Source organism: Apus apus, chromosome 2, assembly GCF_020740795.1.
Source record: "Apus apus isolate bApuApu2 chromosome 2, bApuApu2.pri.cur, whole genome shotgun sequence".
NCBI lineage: Eukaryota > Metazoa > Chordata > Aves > Apodiformes > Apodidae > Apus > Apus apus.
In genome coordinates, this window is record NC_067283.1 from 24465372 (window position 1) to 24484087 (window position 18716).

General features: G+C 38.9%; 1 protein-coding gene across 5 annotated transcripts in view; it reads right to left on the reverse strand.

Annotated features, from left to right (window-relative positions):
• Positions 1-18716, reverse strand: part of CDK6 (cyclin dependent kinase 6) — a 136443-nt gene that overhangs the window by 97914 nt on the left and 19813 nt on the right. For all 5 annotated transcript variants that reach the window (XM_051610366.1, XM_051610367.1, XM_051610363.1 and 2 more), the window contains exon 3: positions 7452-7587. In XM_051610366.1, coding sequence (XP_051466326.1) covers positions 7452-7587 — 136 coding nt within the window. The remainder of the gene's footprint in view (positions 1-7451; positions 7588-18716) is intronic.

Consider the following 18716-nt stretch of genomic DNA (forward strand, 5'->3'; position numbering starts at 1 on the left):
TCCATTAAAAGCTCACAAATAAAATGGACCAGCAGCCACCAGGTGTAGAAACAGTGTGACGGTTCCATGACACTACTTTTTTACAGGAGCAGGATCAGTTAGGAGGCATAAGCAAAATGGAAAGAAAATCGATGGAGAGAAAAGTTCTGGAGGGAAGGAGAGAACAGAAGAGAAGATGGCTATATAGTGTAAATACAGAGTGAATGTGAGGTGAAAAAATGAAGGTGGAAGGGTAGGATGGGAAGAAGAAAGCAAAGAACATTGAGTTGAAATCAGTGGAAGCTCTCTGAGTGTCAGAGGTTTTGGCTTTGGCTGCTTTTAGCAGCTGAGTGCAAGTGGCTGATGCCACTGGCTGGTGCTTCTCTGCAGTTCTATCCCTGATGGCCAGAGGATGGGAGGCAGGGAGGAACCACGTCTGCTCTGGTATCTGCAGGGGAGGGTGGCACAGGCCTCTTCATATGTCTCTGATCTGATGCACTGAGTAGGATCCTGGGAGAAGCACAGCTTTGGCTGGGTCTCATTTTATTCCTTCCCTGTGACCATAGCAGTCCTCACTCCAGCTCAGCTGTATCTGATGATGAGCTGAAACACAAGCCTCTGGGTTGGACTCTGGGGGTCAGCAGATGTGTGTATGTGTATATGTGTACGTGTCTGTGTAGTACACCTTCACATGTATACATACAGAGACAATATACACCAAACCACTCCCTAGGCACAGGAGGGGAACTGGTGCTACGCCTTCTGTATTCTTGTACTTCTGACTATTCTCTAAGCATTTGAGTTGCGAGTTCTGGACTCTTCTGGCTCACAGCTGTTTTGAGATAATGAACTCCATAGACAGTAGAGTTATAATCATCAACTTTCCTTTTCCCTTTTTCCCATTTGCTCAAATAGCAACATTATTTTTCTGCAAATATGTTAGAGGACTTTTACAATAATTATATGTATGTATGTATGTGTGTTCATGTGCCCATATATAGAAATAATTTTTAAATTCTCAAAGTTAATTTTAAGTTCTACATATGAAAACATGCAATAAAAAAAAAATTCATCCCTATCTCTTTGCATCTCAAAAACACTCCCCACTCCAAGGAACTGCCACTGGCTCACTCTGGAAAAGTATGGCACTGTCTCTGACATGCTGCCTGGCAATCCAGCCCGATTTTTACACCTATCTAAGCATTCTTCCCACCCGGTGCTCCAGTTCTTTCCTTGAGTGTCATCAAACCATTTCACTTAGCAATTGCTACCACACAGATGTTCCAATAGCAAAAATCCAGTGTCACTAATAATCTGAGAGTTTCTCTAGTGAGCCCAGAGCAGTAGGATCCATAAGCTTTTTTTTTTCCATCACATCAATGTGCAGCTCTGCAGAATTAACAGACATTAAATGAGCCGATAGCAACATTTCACTTCCAGTGTTCGTAATACTGCAATTTTGCAATGACTTGATCATAAATCTTGCTCTACCAAAGGCTCAATCTCCATCTCTGCCCACAATTCAGAATCTCTTCAGCTTCTTAATTCCCTTTGACTTTCTGAATAAAGATGATTTCTGGCCCTCCATCTATTGAAAATAATAGCTTCCTTCTGACTTAAAAAAGGATGTGTCCCTGAGGGCCCTATTGGACTGTACTGCTGCCTTGAGAGTTTGGGCCATAAAAGAAAAGTTGAGATGTCTATTTAGAGAGTCCTTGATAGACGTATTTTCACAGTGACATTTCTAATTCAGTATCATTGTTCTGCAAAGACTAAAATTATTATTTCAGGCAGGTTGCTTTCATGCATTATGCTATAATGTTGCTTGACTGCTTTCCAAACTGGAACAACTGAAAAAATGTGGAGCGCTCCAATGATTTTAAATCACTCTAGTCAGGACAGAGTGATTTAAAATTACTGGAGTGCCTCACATTTTTATGAGCTCTCAGTTTGCAAGCAACAGAGGTCTACACAGGTCCTGGGCTACAGAACTGCTAAAAGACAAATATACATAATCTTCAGTTTGAAAATACTTGCATTTGAATTTGGAAATGGTAGTGATTTGGAGAGAATTTGCTAGCACCGTAACTAAAATCAGTGGCTATACACTGACTGCAGAACGGTCCACGTTAAAGAATTAACTGTATGGATATTTTATATTTTGTAGCATCCTGGGCTCAGCAGTCCCCTCATTTGAATGATGGCCCCTCCTAGTCTGTTGGTCAGACCATACATCTTTGAGACCTGCACCACCCCACCAAAGGAGATGTGGCTGTGCTTCTACATGCAGCACAGTCTGGGAAAGAAATGACAACACCTTCAATAATGGGAACGACCACACTTTGGATAATACCCTCTTTTTAAGATTCAGTTCCTTCAGAGCTGCCACCTGCTCTCTCCCCTGATACGTTTCCATGCAGCAGTACAATCCCTGGTAGTAGGATAACAGACAAAAAAATAAATAAAAACTTTATCCCACAATAATATATCAATTTGGTCCTTTTGTTTTTCATTATTTATAGTGGCAACTCTTCTTTAATTCATAATACAGATTCAGAACAAAATTTATTGCAAAATACTCCACAAAGACTGAGATCCTTAGCAGCTGTAAATGGCCACAGGTTCACTGAAGCTAATGAATTTACACCTCTTAGCATCAGCTGGGGATCTGATCCATTATTTGTGTACTCTGAACTCCTCACCAAGTTTTGCTTCTCTCTTTACCACAAAAGTACTGACAGGAAAATGTTAGTAACAACTAACATATTAGTAAGAGCTTTTCTCTTAGTGTCTTTCTTAATAATTTCAGTAGGTTCTTTTTTTAGTGACTTTTAACTTTGATGTTGTTAAATGTGGCCACACACGGAAGACTGTCAGTACTGGCGAATCTGTTTTCCTGGAATATCTTGTGCTGTTTTCAGAACTGCATGATTGTGTGACATCTGCTCCACATCTCATACGTGATCGACTGAGTAGGTACAACGGTGGCAGATGGCTGATGACTCACCTCTCAATACTGAACACTGGTTTGCTTTCTGAGAAGCAACATCTTCATATTAATTTTCTAAGAGTCTTGTAAAGATGTGACCAGTCTGCCTGGTTTGATAGCAGATAATGTAAGTTACAGGAAATGCACAGGGATGCAAATGTTCTAGGACTGTGAGTAGTATCTTAAAATTCAATTTATGGGCTACTATCAGAGAAATCCACAAAAGGAAATTAGGTTCACTGCTGTACTTTCTAAATTTTAGGCATCTGAATAGCAAAATCTGGATCTCTGGATCAGATAGAGATCTAGGCTTCCTATGCAAAAGGAGACAGAGAATAACAGCCACAGAAGCCATCGACTTGAGTGTGGAATCAGGGAGGAGAGTGAAAAGGATTTACCTTAAATGTGTTCTGTCATTTGGCTGCCCTCTTCCAGGCTGAGGGGAATACCCTGACGATTCACAGATCAGATGTGGGTAGAAGGACATGACCAGCTCTTTTAACAGTTGTAAGAGAACTATTGCAAGAAGCCACAAGTTTACTCATAAAGACATTACCTCACAAGGTTAACTTTGTTCAGTACTAGAATTAAAGAACTTTGGTAACAGTTTGTTATCCCCTCTTATACTTAGAACTCCTTGGCCTGACAGAACAAGATGAGTAGAGGAAACTCCAAAGAGCCATTCCTAATCCTCCTAATGTACAGCTCTATATACCAAGCAATAGCATACACGTATTAATTTAAATCTAAAAATCGTTATATACATTGCAATAGCTTAAATAAAAAAAACACAACTTGTTTGCATGTAATTAGTGTTACAGTAACCACACCTATATCCAAATCCTATAGGATATAAAAAACCCCCCCATGTCAGCATCACAAGTATCACATCTGTATGTGACCATCCAGCTTAAACATGCTTGTCCCAAAGATTAACACATCAAAATGCTTTAGTGGCCTGTTATCTATTTTTTTAAAAATCTTTCAGTGACAGAGCCTTGTCATTCCCATTTCCACTACCCTTGTGTCAACTAACAAGAGGTCCTCATAAGCGAAGTCTCTCAGAGGCTCAACTGCTAACGCCATCAACATTACCAAAGACCTATGCATGACTAACAGCTGTCCTAAGGAAACTGAACTCATACCTTCCATTTCCACATAAATTGCCCTAAAGTTAAAGAACATCTGAGGAAGACAAGGGTCGAGACGATGGGTAGAGAGGAAAGAAGTAAGATGTTGTCATTGCTGCTTCTGATTCATCCTGTATGGAACATACATTAATCAGGTCTGGTAAAGGAAGCCAGCAAGGGTGAGCAGGACTGTAACCCAGCAGCTACAAAGACATATTCATTAGATTAAGGGCTTGAACATAGTTCTCTTTCAAAGGTGAATGCCATGGCCACAAGTATTTGCAGTCATGTTCTCCATCCTTCTAGCACAGAGTATATTCCATTAAAAATAATGAAAGTGCTTCAGCAGAAAAGATTTTAAATACCTCTGTTCAGAAAAACCTAGAATTCAGTAGCCAGAGCTACAGCCAAAGAACTGAACTAGAGCATTCATGCTCCTAGTGACAGGGAGGGACAGTAAGCATGTCTTTCCTACATCCTGGGTAAGTATTCTCACTACCTGGCAATGCCTCAAAGGGAAACTGCCTCTTTTCTATCGTTTCATCAGCACCTGTGGATATATTCCTGAAATACTCTTTGGGGTGACTCCTGCTGCAGGACTTTAGACCTTAGAGAGGCACTACTGAACAGCATTAAGGCCAAAGCTTTAGCTATTTTTGAATGATTGATATGGTTAGTTTTTCTGAACTGCTGCAGTCTACTATCTGCTAAACATAAAGGAAATTCTTAACATGTTACCAGTGTCACTTATATTCCTTGACAGCTGGTAACTAAAAACCCCAGCATGTCCCAAACCAGCAAAAGCTGAGCCTCCCTGCCCCAAATGGTATGTAATGATGGTAGTTAATTCACACAGAAAAGATCTTTTGGGGCTGATACTTCTCTCATAGTAATTTTATGTCATTCAAGTTCCACTAACAACTGTTGAGTTTACACCATGGTGCCAAAGAGGTATATTAGATCCTTCAACTTCAAGCTATCCAGAGCTTACTTGGCTCATTTGGCACCCCTGTGTCGCTGACACGTGCAGAACTTTAACAGATGGTCTTACAATACTGGCAGTTGTTTTGTGCTGTGCTACTGGTGAGGGGAAATACTCTACACAAATTGTCTGCAAGTCTGGAAAAGAAACGAAGTGCAAGTCCATATTAACCTCAAAAGCGAAACTATAAAAAGTCAGATTAGTCACTTAATGATGCATGTGCTCTGGGTTAAGTGCTCAGTTGCTGCAAAATGGCAATATTTCCCTGCAGCCAGGAGAACTAGTCTTCACTTCAGTTTTTACTAGGAATATCCCCAAAGATTCTATCATTAGAAAGATATAGAAATGCACTTGGAATAAGCCCTGAGAACCTTCTTTGTGTGATCAGCCCTGACTGTCAGCAAAAGTACCTCCATAAAATGTGTGTTTTCACATAAATAGTGAAGCAAGAGGGTGCAACTGAAGTTAACTGAATCTCCCTTTTTTCCTGTGTCAAACAGAATTCAAGAAATAACCCATCAGCTACTGTGCAAATGTTGAAATCAACAGTGATGACCGAATAAACAGCAATTTTACATTTTCCCTCACCCATTTAAAAAGAGCTGTACGTACCACAAGCTGAATTTTACACTCACTAATTTCACCAGCCACAGCGGAACTTGCACTATCAATAAAAGACCAGAATTGCTCCTTCTTGTTTCTGTGTGGCTAACTTTTTCTTTTTTATTGTACCGATTGTACATATATTTACTGGGTTGAACTAGTAAACCACACATGCAGAGCAGCTCCTTCAACAGCATATAACCTCTATGAAATGCATGTTCACACATATGTATTAGAATTTACTAGTGCAAATTTAGAAGAAGCTTTTAGAAAAATCAAAAAAGTTTTAGTCCAATGCTCCCATCTTCTATTTCCTTTAAATGAAACAGCTTAAAAGATATTTCAAGCCAAGATTTTGGAGGCCTGGTCATTCAGTTCCCAGCCATTTTAATGTATTGAGACAATATGCCAGTCACCTTGTATGTTATTCTCATAATGTTAGTTACATTGAAATATGGTTCTTTAGGTAGCATCAAAGCCCTAGAAGGAATTAGAACCCTAAAAGCATTATCCTAAAAGAGCCCTTCAAATGCAAAAGGTACATTACAGCCTTCTGCTTGGATTGAATCAAAGCTGGAAAAAATTTGTAAAAATTTTATATTATCCACTAAGATTGCTTAAAAAGCCTCATTACTGGACCTGACTGATGTTTTACATTTCTGACTTTGATACAAGTGAAAAGATCTTTATCAGGTTTATGTCTATTTTTATACTGAAAGATCAAACGACCTAGTTTGAAGCTGTTAATGATAGGCTTCATGTTTTCTTTTCCTCCCTGAGGACTTTTGCCAGACTAAGATGACATATTTCCAGAAGGTACTTACACAAATGCAAGATAATCTGCCTCTGAAAGCATAAATTATTTCTACTCATGAAAAACTAAAAAAGCAAAAGAAATATTAGACAGAGTAAAAATGTAGGAACATCAGCCTATGTGCTTCTCTTCCCAGGTGTACACATTTTGTCAAACATTTCAAGCTATTATCCTCAATGTAGCACTTTGCTCTAAAATTCCCAGGAGATTAGAGAAGTTGGCATACATATACCAGTACTGGAAGGTTGTCCTACCCTGGGAAGAAATCCCCCCTTCCAGATGCAGAAGATGAGATAACACAATGGGAAAACTTCATGATCATCCTTCCAGATACTGAGAGCCCTCCCAGCTTCTACAACAACTGGTCATGGCTATGGCTACCCCTTTCCTTGAGCCCATCCTCTGCAGAGCTCACCACAGGCCCACGGTGAATGTTTCCTGCTCTTGGAATGTATAGAAACCTTTCTGGCAAGAGAGAAACGGAATGAAAGGAGTCTCTTGGGGAAACAAAAGGCAAAGGGAAGGGGATAGTAACACAAGATTTATTTTACCCATTCTAACAGTATCCAGCACTCTACCAGACACTGAGGAAAGGTTCAAGCAGTCTTGGACTAAATAATAATGGAATCACTTGCTTACCAGTGCAAGCAAAGGTCATTCTTAATTATTTGGAATGCTCTGTTTGGTAAAAGAGTAGAGATTCAGGGGATTTATAAATCTAAGAGAGGAAAAAATCCCAAACAAGTGTAACATTTCCCCAGAAAGATTAAGATTACACCTCCTGGTGAATACAGATCTTAGTGCTGCAATTCATGCCTCAAGCTGGGCATGACTCAATTTCAATATAACAAAATCCTATGGAATCAAAATGCAGTTTGTCTTTGTGATTCATCTCTTTGCCCTTCCTAGCTAATATTTTCTGAAATAATATGCAAAATCTTTCTTCTTGAATACCTTTATAGTTTCAGTAGGCACTCCAGGCTCTGGAACTTTATCCAAGTAAGTAGTCAAGTCTTGATCCACGTGTTCAAACACTAATGTTAACTTGGTCTCTCTGTCTGTTCGTGACACGGTGCACACATCAAACAATCTGAGAGGAGGAAAAGAAAAGATGAGGTAAGTATACAGGAACCAGTACAGACATATATACCTTGCAGTTCATACATGTCTATTTAAATTTCTTACAGTATACAGAATGGAAAAAAGAGCCTTTCAAAGGCAGAGCAATATTTGAGCTCTTGATTAATCGGATTAACTAGTGATACATCAATAATATCTCTCTTTCATGTGTGGATTCTGAAATAGGATGAAGTGTTAAGAATTCATCAGCTGTTCACAGTAAAATAATTACATTAAAAGAGAGTATTTTTTGGATAGAGGAACTATTAATTAATTAATTAATTAATACAGAAAATTACTTGATATTTATTCATATGCTGCAGCACTTACAGTAACTAAAAAAAATAAATGCAAGAAACATTTTTGAGAAAAAATATACAGAGCATTTGCATACATATTCAGTGTCTTCCCACATAACTCCTGTGCTCACCATTACACAGCTTTATAATTAAATCTTCTTTGGCAGACACAGAATTTTTTGCTGATTACTCTTGCAAGTTCCTGGATGCAAGAAATACCATCAGAGTCAGGATATAGTCTGGAAAAAAGCTTTGTGCACAAGATGCCACTATTAAAAAAGCTTTCTTCTCTCATCACTTTCTGCTATACTTTTACTGAAATTTCTTTATAATTTCACCTTGTTGCACAACATCAAATTCAAACTAATTTGCAAATCTCTTAATAATATCGCATTCCTATCTGATTACTCTATTTTCTGTTGTTTTCTCTTCTTCATAAGGATCTCTCTCATCTCTTCCAATGAATCTACTCTACCAGCTTTAACCTCTGCTTTGTCTTTTTCACAAATGTCTGCCCATCCTTCTGTGCTTTACACCTGTACTCATACCAGTGACTCTCCCCATCCCTCCTCAAGTCCCACTTCTACAAAATCACAATAGGAAACCATCTTACAGATGGGAAGATGCTTGTTCCCCCCTCTCATACTTTACTAATGTGTTTATTAATTTAGGCTGAAATTATACAGACAAATTGCCTTCCTCTCTGAAGCAAGACAGAAAATCAATTGTTAGTTATAGATTTTAAAAATGTATGAATACAGTTACTGAGAAAAAAGTCTATACAGTTAAACTGAAGAACCCATAATGGGTAACAAGCCAAGGGATTGTTGATACTACTGCTTACTTTGGTCAACATCCTAGCAGTTGCATTATTTTATTACATGTATCTTTCACCTTCTTACTTGGAAAAACTGCTTCCTTACTTTGTGCAAAATTTCTGATAATAATATCAAGTAATATTCTTGTTCTTTGTCCTAGGACTAAAGACTGTATATGCAGGATCTGCAGACATCAGATCCCACACAAAGCCTTGGGGGTGACTGCTTTTCAAACAGGACATCTCACAGACAGACTAGGAAAACGCTTTGTTCTGAGTTTTTACGTCTCACCTTAAATCTCAAAATATTTCTCAAGAGAAGGGAAGACAAGAATTAGCACAACTATCCATGAAGACCATAATCCAGGTTTATGACAGCAGTATGCTTCACTTGAGATTATATTGATTTAACATGTTAAGGCTGTGGTCCCACTTTAAAAGCATTTCCTAAATGATGTTTGGTCAGACCCTTAAAAATTGTTTACTAGCCACCATGCTTTGAAAATAGAGGAAAGCACATTCTTTCTAGCTTAAAGAAGCTTTTCAGCGAGTAACAGTTGATAACTGGAGTTAAAGAACATGGAGAGACTGTCACCCTAACTCTACGAGAAGACTGATCTGTACTTGATCTGCAACAATAATATTAACAAATACTAATTAATGTATTATGGTAATATAATTACTGTAACAGCAAATGTCTTGGCACATTTCTCAAAAAGACAAATACTGCTGTTTTTATAATTCCCTTAATGGAGTGTACACAGAAGATACATGTCCTGTTCACAATAAATCAGTTTTGTGAAAAGTCACAAAGTTTCCTGGAAAGTGAAATTTGCTGGTATTTGGCTGGAGGTTAATAATCTGCAATATATTTATGTAACTCAGCATGGAATGTAGCTGGACTGCCTATAACCCCAACACATGCAAATAGAGAGGAGCCAGACAGGTCTGAACATCTGAACATAAACACTGGAAAATATTTCCAACTGTATGATTCCTTTGTGTTGACCTACATTCACCTAAAAATGTCCTAAACCACCTTTTTTTGCCAGGTATTTAATACACTGGCAAAATTACCTTTTCAACAATAGCAGAACTGTAATTCAAGAAAAATAAAGAATAGAGTAGAGAAGCAACATGTAATTTCTAACTTATTGTGGAGGGAAATGCTGATTCTCTGTTTAATTCTTCTGCATGTGGCTCATTTTGATTCTGGCATTTTTGGGCACAGCAAAATAAAGAACTCAGAAGGGTGCAATTCTAGTCACCTATTACTAATAATATTATCACTAAGTAATAATATTATCTTTTTATACACCCTTTATGTGAAACTAAATGTTTGACTTTTAATAATAAAAACTCCAGATCCTGCACCAGGCTGGGTGGAAGCACATTGTGTTTTTTCACAGAAAGCATAGCTGCTGCCTTAGAAAGATAATAATCTAGAGCACAGCTCATATGAATCCACAATATTACAAAAAACCCCCAACATCTGGCATTGCCTGTACTAATTATCCTGGAAACAGATTGAGAAAGACACTGCCTCTTTATTTAGTAGTTTACATATGGATAAAACTACTTTTTATAAATTGTATTATTTTACATCCACTGTGAGAAAAGCATCCATAAACTTGTCTTCTTTAGCTAGGAACATCTCTGCTGTCTACAGCACACATCTCTCAAACCATTTCCTCGTGATCTGCTGTACGTGATGGGTTAGTTCTGCATGTGATTGCCTCTCCGGAAGAGGCAACAGCAAAAGGCCTTTTATTTAAGGAGTTACTTCATGGACACTGTCCTAAGTGAAGTAAATGTACCTCAATTAATACAGGATTTCCATACTGACTACTTTGTAAACACAAGCCCTGCCCTTCTATTGTACTTACAGATGAAACGTTTGAATTATTTGATTAAAGTAAGATCCGCTATGGGAAATCCTGCAAGTATTTAACAAGATGTTTGGCTGGGAGTCATACACAGCCTGACGTGTCAATCTGAACTTGGAGCACTGTTGAACAGACACTGTACCTGTGTTTTAATGCAGACATTTTTTCAAGTTAGTTGTATTAAACTAAGAAAAGCTTATCAGCTACAAATCTACGTCTCTATTTTATTTTACGTGCCTAGCGCTTAGCAGATCTTACTATAACCTTGCAGAATAACTGTCTCCCTACAAAAAAACTTTAGGGCTTTTTTTTGAATGCAGAAAGCTAGATGATGCACCTTGAATGCTTGATAGCTTCTTAAAACATATTATCTGACAAATGCAACCTCAGTTCATCTTAATTTTACAATACGCAATCTGAATGCTTAATGCCTTTATAAGAAAACACACAGTTATGCTAATTGCTTTGAAAACTATTACATCTACTGACTGGTACTAATTTGGTAACTCTTTCTAGAAAGCCCTTAAATGTTACTGGGCTTATTTCTAAGATGCTTTCAGATTTGCTATAAAGTCACCCACTTTGAAGTGGAAGAAACATTTTTTTCTAGACCAAACTGAGATAACAGTGATGGAAATCAAACCCATCAGCCCAAGGCACCTGCAAAAAATACCAAAAACCAGATCTGACTGTAAGACCTAAAAAACTGTAGGACACCGATTCTCTTGGCTATTGTCAAACACATGAGTAAATATATCTGGAAAATTAGCTAGATCATAGTCAAATGGAAGACCGAAGAATTAGGTACTTGCTGCCAATGCATCCAAAGGCCTACTGCAGCAGGACTAATCCAACACGAACGTGTATCTCTTTACTTTGCTGGTTACTCACAGCACTGAACAATACAGTCCTTGCCCTCTAAAGTTCTTCAACAATTTGGATTTACTTTAGTTTTCTTAGGAACAGTCTCTTCTTAGGAAGAGTTATTTCCTAGTTTATGCGTGACAAAGAGAACGGGGGCCACTGATTTATTGGTAGGAGAAATGCTGAAGAACACTGTGGTGTGGTAAGCAGTGACACAGTAACATGCTGCAGTTTTAAGGTTTCATATGTCTCGACCAAGACACAGATGGAAAGTATTTGGTTGTCTCAAAACTTATTTATCCACATGATATGAAAACCAGCACAGAACTTTCATATCATTGACACTGTTTACACAAACACCACAGGACTGGGATACAAGACTATTACAGGTCACGATTGAGGATTATTGACAAATATGTGGGGGGAGCCTGAATGGCTTCTGTTTTCACTGCTTTTGGTTCAGGTTAATCCTTTGAGTGGCTGATTTTCAAGGGCACAGCAAATTTCAGCCTCCCATACCTAAAAGAATCAAAAGAATGACAACCAGGTAGACTTCAAGTTCAAATTCCAGCAGCAGCCTTAGACTCTTCTGGTTCTCTGGAGGCCATGCAGCAGCAAGCACTTCATTCACCCCAGCTTGTCTAACTATGTACTTCTTCAAAACAGCAGTTTTCCTCATACTTTTAATATCAGCTACCTTCTCCTTTTTCGCTTTTGAAGAGGAAAAAGACTCTGCTAACAGAATCCAGTTTCTCCTTGGAATCACATACACCCAATGTATTGTCACAAAGGGGTCATATTTCAAATGAAGAAGACAATAGTTGGGCAAGTGGAGTGGAACATGTGCGTTAGGAGAACCATGTCCCATGCAGCAAAACAGGAAATAGAGCTTCACACTCTGAAACCTGTAACAGAGCTCTTTCCCTTTGTTCAGGACATGCTCCTTTGTCTTGTCTGAATCAGCAATCACCTACTCCTCCATGCCTCTGAAAGCTGGTATTTTAGAAGTAGATTTTTCTCTCTAAGGAGCTTTAGTAAAGTACTTCAGATTAAAAAAAGAGTATATGCAGATCAACGGGCCACTAAATTAAAAGTATTTCATATTTTAAGTGCATTTTTTCTGAGATGACCTTTGTAAAACCAGGCAGTAAAGCAAGAACTAAGCTCCATTTTCAAAAGCATATGGGGTCTTCAGGAGCTTCCCAATGTGCTTGTCACGCCAGCTGCAGCTGCAGCAGCACCAATGTGCACCAGTCTTTAGGATATTCCTCCAAGGCAGACTGCAAGATAATGCAGCAACACTTAGACCATGCTCTACGGACCCACCCGGGTACAGAAAACCTGCAGTGTTCCAGCAGAGCACTGCTGCAGCGTGGTAAACCAGCCCACCCTGAGCTCCATCCAGCAGCACTCAGATGACTAGGGTCAAACTCGATTAATTAAAATAAGCTTGGGCACCTCTATACTGCTCATGGCAACTTCATGTCTCAAACCCTTATTCTTTACATTTCTACTGGGTTTTTGGATTTTGTGAATGTTTTTCCTGCTTTGCCACCCTTCCAGGAAAGAGCAGTGGGATCTCTTCTTGTCTTCAGAAGAAACTTCTTTCAAGCAAACAGCAGAAAAGGGAAGGACATAACATCAGATATAATAAATTAATTTATCTAGGACAGGCAGATGTTAGGCAGATAGATGTTTTCAACTCTGCAGGCACTCATTCATTATCTGCTGTGACAGAGAAGAAAGAGCTACCACGAACAAGCAACTGCATGATGAAAGCAGGGCAGCAGAAAGTCCTATCCTGGAGACCTCCTCCAGCAGAGCCCAGACAATATTCTTGCTTATAGCCCACTCACCAGTGAGGTTTAAGGGAAGGAGGGGGGATACTAGGATGACAAGGCAATCGTTCATCTGCAAGCTGAGCTTTGTGCTGTAATTTTTTCCAGTCTCTCTCCCTTTCTGACTTGGACAAATTATTTAAAATGCTTAGCTGTATAAAAGATGTTTTTGTTCTTTAAGTGTGTGTGCGGAAGAGAGACAGAGAAAGTGTCAGGGAGAAATAGATGCTCTTGAAAGCGAAGTAAATAGCACTGGCTAAAGTCCGATAGTGTGGGCTGACTGGGCAAGCTTTCAACGCTCAGCACCGACTGCAGCCCTGACCTGCAGCGCCCCTGCTCTCCTGCGCTGGGCCCCACGCGAGCAACGACCAGCCCTGGTGCCAGACTGCATGGTTCTGTGATGCAGACAAATGTCTGCTCCACCAAAACTAATTTTCATTTTCAACAGAAGCCAAGATTCGTGCCCAAAAGATGCAAAGGCTGAGTATATTTACTCACCGTGCCACCCGAGTCACTAAAAGTTGCTGTTGTTAAAGAGTTTTGCTTCAAGGAAAAAGACGCCTGACAAAGACGTTCTCTGCTCCTCTCTTTGTTTATAGCTGCATGCTGTCTTTTTTAGTCCTCACATTGCCATTTCTTTTTCACCTTTGTGAAGGGAGATTATTTTTACTAGGCAAGGACCAGAAAGGGATCCAGTAAGGCTCAGGAATTAAAACAATACCCTGCCTTGCAGAACTTCACTTTCAGGACTTGTCCTACAGTACCCCAGTTCTTGCAATACTTCACTCCTCACTGTTTGATTAACAGCTTCATCTCATTGCAACTGATTTTAAATCCAAAGTGGCCACATACTGAGCAACTGCCACTACAGAGGGAAAATTCCAGCCTGCCAAAGCCTACACGGAGTCCTGTGTACCGCCGTACCAACCCTACTGTCAGATTCTCTCCATCAGGGACAGGCCAAGTCACCCCCAAATCAGAAAAATAACATGGTCTGTTGCAAAGACAGTCGCTGACAGATTGTTTAGGATCAGCAATAGCTGTCTGACCTATTCATAGTGCTCTCATGTGATGCTTGAGCAAGCAAATGTACACTGCCTTTCAGAGTCACGTACACTGCTCTTACACAGCACTGAGAGCTTCCAGTAAGTTTCCATAAGCTTCCAGTTCAGAGTACAAATTGGAGATGTTCCGATTCATTGGCAGTGCATGTGCATCTGTTATTAAGTGTTTTAGATCTTCTGTAAAATACTTTACTCAGGGAAAGCTGCATTCCTTTTTACACTCCCTAAATTGCTAAACGTGTAAATAATTTTTTTGTCTGAATATTGATTTTGTTTAGTTAGAATGAGAGGAGCACAGAAGTTATCCTGGGCTCCCGGCTGTACCTGGTGCAAGATGGCATACAACAAAATCCTGTCTTTATTCATGTGCAGCTCACAGTCAAACTGATTGCTACAGACTCCACATTTCAGTTTACATTTTTAAATCATGCTTGTGCGAAACCTATGAGATCTAAATCAAAGCTGGTAACTGCTTTCCTAAATTTAAATAAAACCAACAACTCATCTCTGGAAGATTTTACAACAGTATAAATTACAATTCATTCTTCAATAATTTAATTAGCTAATCTATCTACACTTGAGACTAACTGGTGATGCCAACATGTAAAAAAATAACAAAGGAAAAGTAATCCTCCACTCCAGATAAAATTATTAACACCAAAAAATAAAATGTCCTGTTTGACACTCTGTAGCAGCTCATATTCAGCATTTTTTAAGTGTTAAGTAATTCCAACACAAATTTGATTCCAAACTCTTGTTTTTTAGAGATTTGTGGGGAAATCTAAAAAACAAGAAGTAGGTACTGTAGAAGATGACAGAAGAGGTCTAATTGTTTTGATGCTTATTATCAATTCAGGAAATGCTGTTCCTGAATGGCCTCCAGGTTACTCTACAGCAACAATTCTACCAGGGACTGGTGGCTGTATGCAAAACTCAGGTTCAGTTAACCTCCCAGAGTATGCTAAACCCTCAGAATACAAGCAATTAACAGCCTGACTGATAGTAGGTCTTAAAGGCAAATCTAGTGCTCAGCCATTGAATAAGTGAGGTAAAGGGGCTTGCTAAATGGTGCAAATACACCTGAACCCTGCCAAAGTTGCTACCACTTCCTAGGAAGAAAGGCCAGTACTGGCAGCAGCTGAAAGGAACCCAAAGCTGGTGTGGTGATGGTGATAAGGAAGGGAGAACACTAGGTGTAAAATGTCTTGCTGTGGTTCTTTTACTGGCACTAACAACAGTTTTGATTAAGACTCTCAGAAAAAGTACTATTGGAGTGATTTGTGAAACACTGACACATTAAAGCCTTGTAAGAAAATACATTCCTACAATGTGTCACGGGTAGAGATGGGACCAAATGGTCTGTACTTCTCAAAGATGGATCAAGAGCTGACTTTTTGAGAGGGAAAACTTCCAGTGTTCAACAATACCTTGAACTCCACTGCAAAAGACCAGGAAAGCAGAAGGGAAAAAATCCTAAAGAAAAAAAAAGGCTAAATTTGCTGAAGTGAAAATACTGGTATGCACAAAGTAAATAAATAGTGTGTATATTAGTAAAGACAGCTGATAATTTGAATATTAATTAATTATTTACAGTCCTTTGAGGTGTGTTGTTCTACTGTATTCAAGAAATTATTAAGGAAATCTGTAGGCTTTTTAATATAACAGGCTATATACTGATGTATTAAACATAAACCAATTAGTATACGTAAAACAGAGCACGCATTGCATGATTCACTGTTGTGCCCATTTGTTTAAATTTGGGTTTATTATTATGTATCATTTCTTAAATACAACATTCCTGGCTCTCTAGATGACATCATAGCAAAGAAAATCCTTGCTAAGAGAATGAAACAAGAACCAGTCTGGGAAATCAGGTGCCAACTTCTTACAGAGTGTGTTTGTTTATTGCTATGACAGCACGGTCAGTTGACATAACACAAGCTTTGAGTGGTATTTTATGAAATGTTTTTAGATCTGTCAGTACAGAAATGCAATTTTGGAGTTAGGGTAGTAGTGTGCAGAAAAAACCTGTCATAGGGCTTGATCTTGCATGATCCACTAGCCCTGAACTACCAAAGGACTAACGCTCTTTAACACTGCTTAACTTCCAGCATGCAAAAATAACCTTAGTGACTTCCTAGGGAAGCATCCATCATCTAAAGCTTCATCTCCCTTATATGCCTACTACCTTTCAGAAACTAAAGCAGAGAAGGAAAAAAAAAGAAAAAGAAAAGAAAACTGATTGTCTGTGCACATGGAAACAAAGACAAAAGGCCAAAAAAGGTAATTTTTCTCTTCCTTGTACTCAGCCAGTCATTACCTGCACAGAGCAATGTAAATCTCAGTATGACATTCAAACCCGTACCTACTATCATAGCTGGTGCTTGTGGTTCCTGGTCTGGCTTCTCTTACCCGTGCAGTGAGAAGCCTAGGACTTGGGGCCCTGCATGTGAGCTCCCCTTTTGTACTTCAGTGTTCTTGTCTCTACCACACTTCCTCTTTTCTAGCTTTTTAATTCACTTTAGGACTTGTTAATCCTTAATTATGGCCATATATCTCTGAAAAAGATGTTAATAATTTACTCCAAAGAGTTAATCACAGTATTTTTTTCCCCTTAAATTCTGAAATAAACAAAACTATGAACCATTGCTTTCCCAGTCTTTACCTGGGAGACTAGAAAACAGCAATGGATATGAACAGTTCTTGCTGTTTTGCAAATGGAAACAGCAATTTGAGACCAGATTTAAATTTTAAAACACATTAAAACATCTCTTAAAAATGCCTAAATCTGTTAAAACAATCTGTTTATGAATTCACTAGCACTGCTCAAAATGTTCCAAAAACGGACCAGACATATCCACCCACTTCCAATGTGGTGGTGAACAGTTGCCACATTCAGCAATAGACCAAGTGAAAATCCAAAAGGTGCCTTTCATTCATTTCCATACACGCTTGTCCTGACTGAGGTTAAAAGGCATCAAAATAGAGATGCAGTTCACAGACCTTTTTGGCTACACTTGCTGCATGAATGACTTTTGATAAGGCTCTGATGTCAGATGTATTCCCAAGAAGTCTGTGTGTCTTGATGCCAGGGGCACCATTAACTTCAGACAAAGGAAATTCCTCCATTCAGATTCAGCAAAACCTGGATAGGAGCATAGTGAACTCAAACAGTCTCCCAGAGGCACTGTACTGTGTCCTGTTGCTATTGCTCAACTTGCTATGAATCAAATCCCATCTGCCCAAAAGCAAACAGCACTCAGGTGATTTCCAAAAATCAAAAGACAAAGGCAATTGCTCACGTGGGTAAGAAGAACAATCAAGATCTGGCCAGGTTTTGAGGGACAGCTAGATTTATGCACCTAAACATTGCATTACTCTTTATAAGCTGCATTCTAAAAGAAAAACTGAGTGACAGAGTAATATAGAACTTCAGATGGCAAAGTAAACAGTGAGGCAATATTTATTCAAAAACCAAAGCATCATAACTAAGGGAATACAAAGCTAAGGTAACACATAAAATTCAGCATATAGAGAAGGCATATTTAAGGCTTGCAAGAAAACTGACAACTCTGTTGAACGTAGTTGTCTCTGACTAGTCAACATCAGACGGTTCAAAGGCCATCCATCTGCTCAACAGCCTAGCAGAGCTCATGGAGCTTCCAGTTCTCTCAGCTACTGTGGAAGAGCTGCCCAGGGGGTTGGTGGTTGGTCTGAATGGGTCATGTTGGCCTCCACATATTCAAGGGAAAGAAGCAGGTTAGTTGAATCACTCTGGGGGAAAGTTCCTGTCTGACTCTCCCTGCTTGCTATGGAAGACACCTAGATGACTAATTTGAAGAGATACTTGAATTTAACTCACTTCAGTAGAGTATATGTATTTAACTGGCTTTGGTTCAGGTCCAGAATTTCCTTTAATGTGAAAAGGAGTTTCACCTGTGACAAACTTGCAGGATTGAGTTTAGTATTCATGTTGTACAGAACAGAAACAAATGGGACTAATAAATCTTTAATAGAAATTTACAAGATTTTTCTGGCTTAATAAATTTAGCCAGGGGGCACTTGCTCTTAAACACTTGATACATAAAAAGAGATCCCTGTTTCCATTAGAATGCAAATTCCTTACATGTTTCATCAGAATTTATGACCTTCCATCTTACAAGTTTTTTAAAATATGGACTTCATGGCTGCTCTTTTTCCCATTCAGAGTCATTCACATGCAGCCACACAAGCTCCTTGGCTGTCCCATCATTTTTTCAACTAAGCTGTCTTTTATTTATTTATTAATTTTAAATTAAATTACAGCACATGCAAAGAAAACAAAAAATGTCT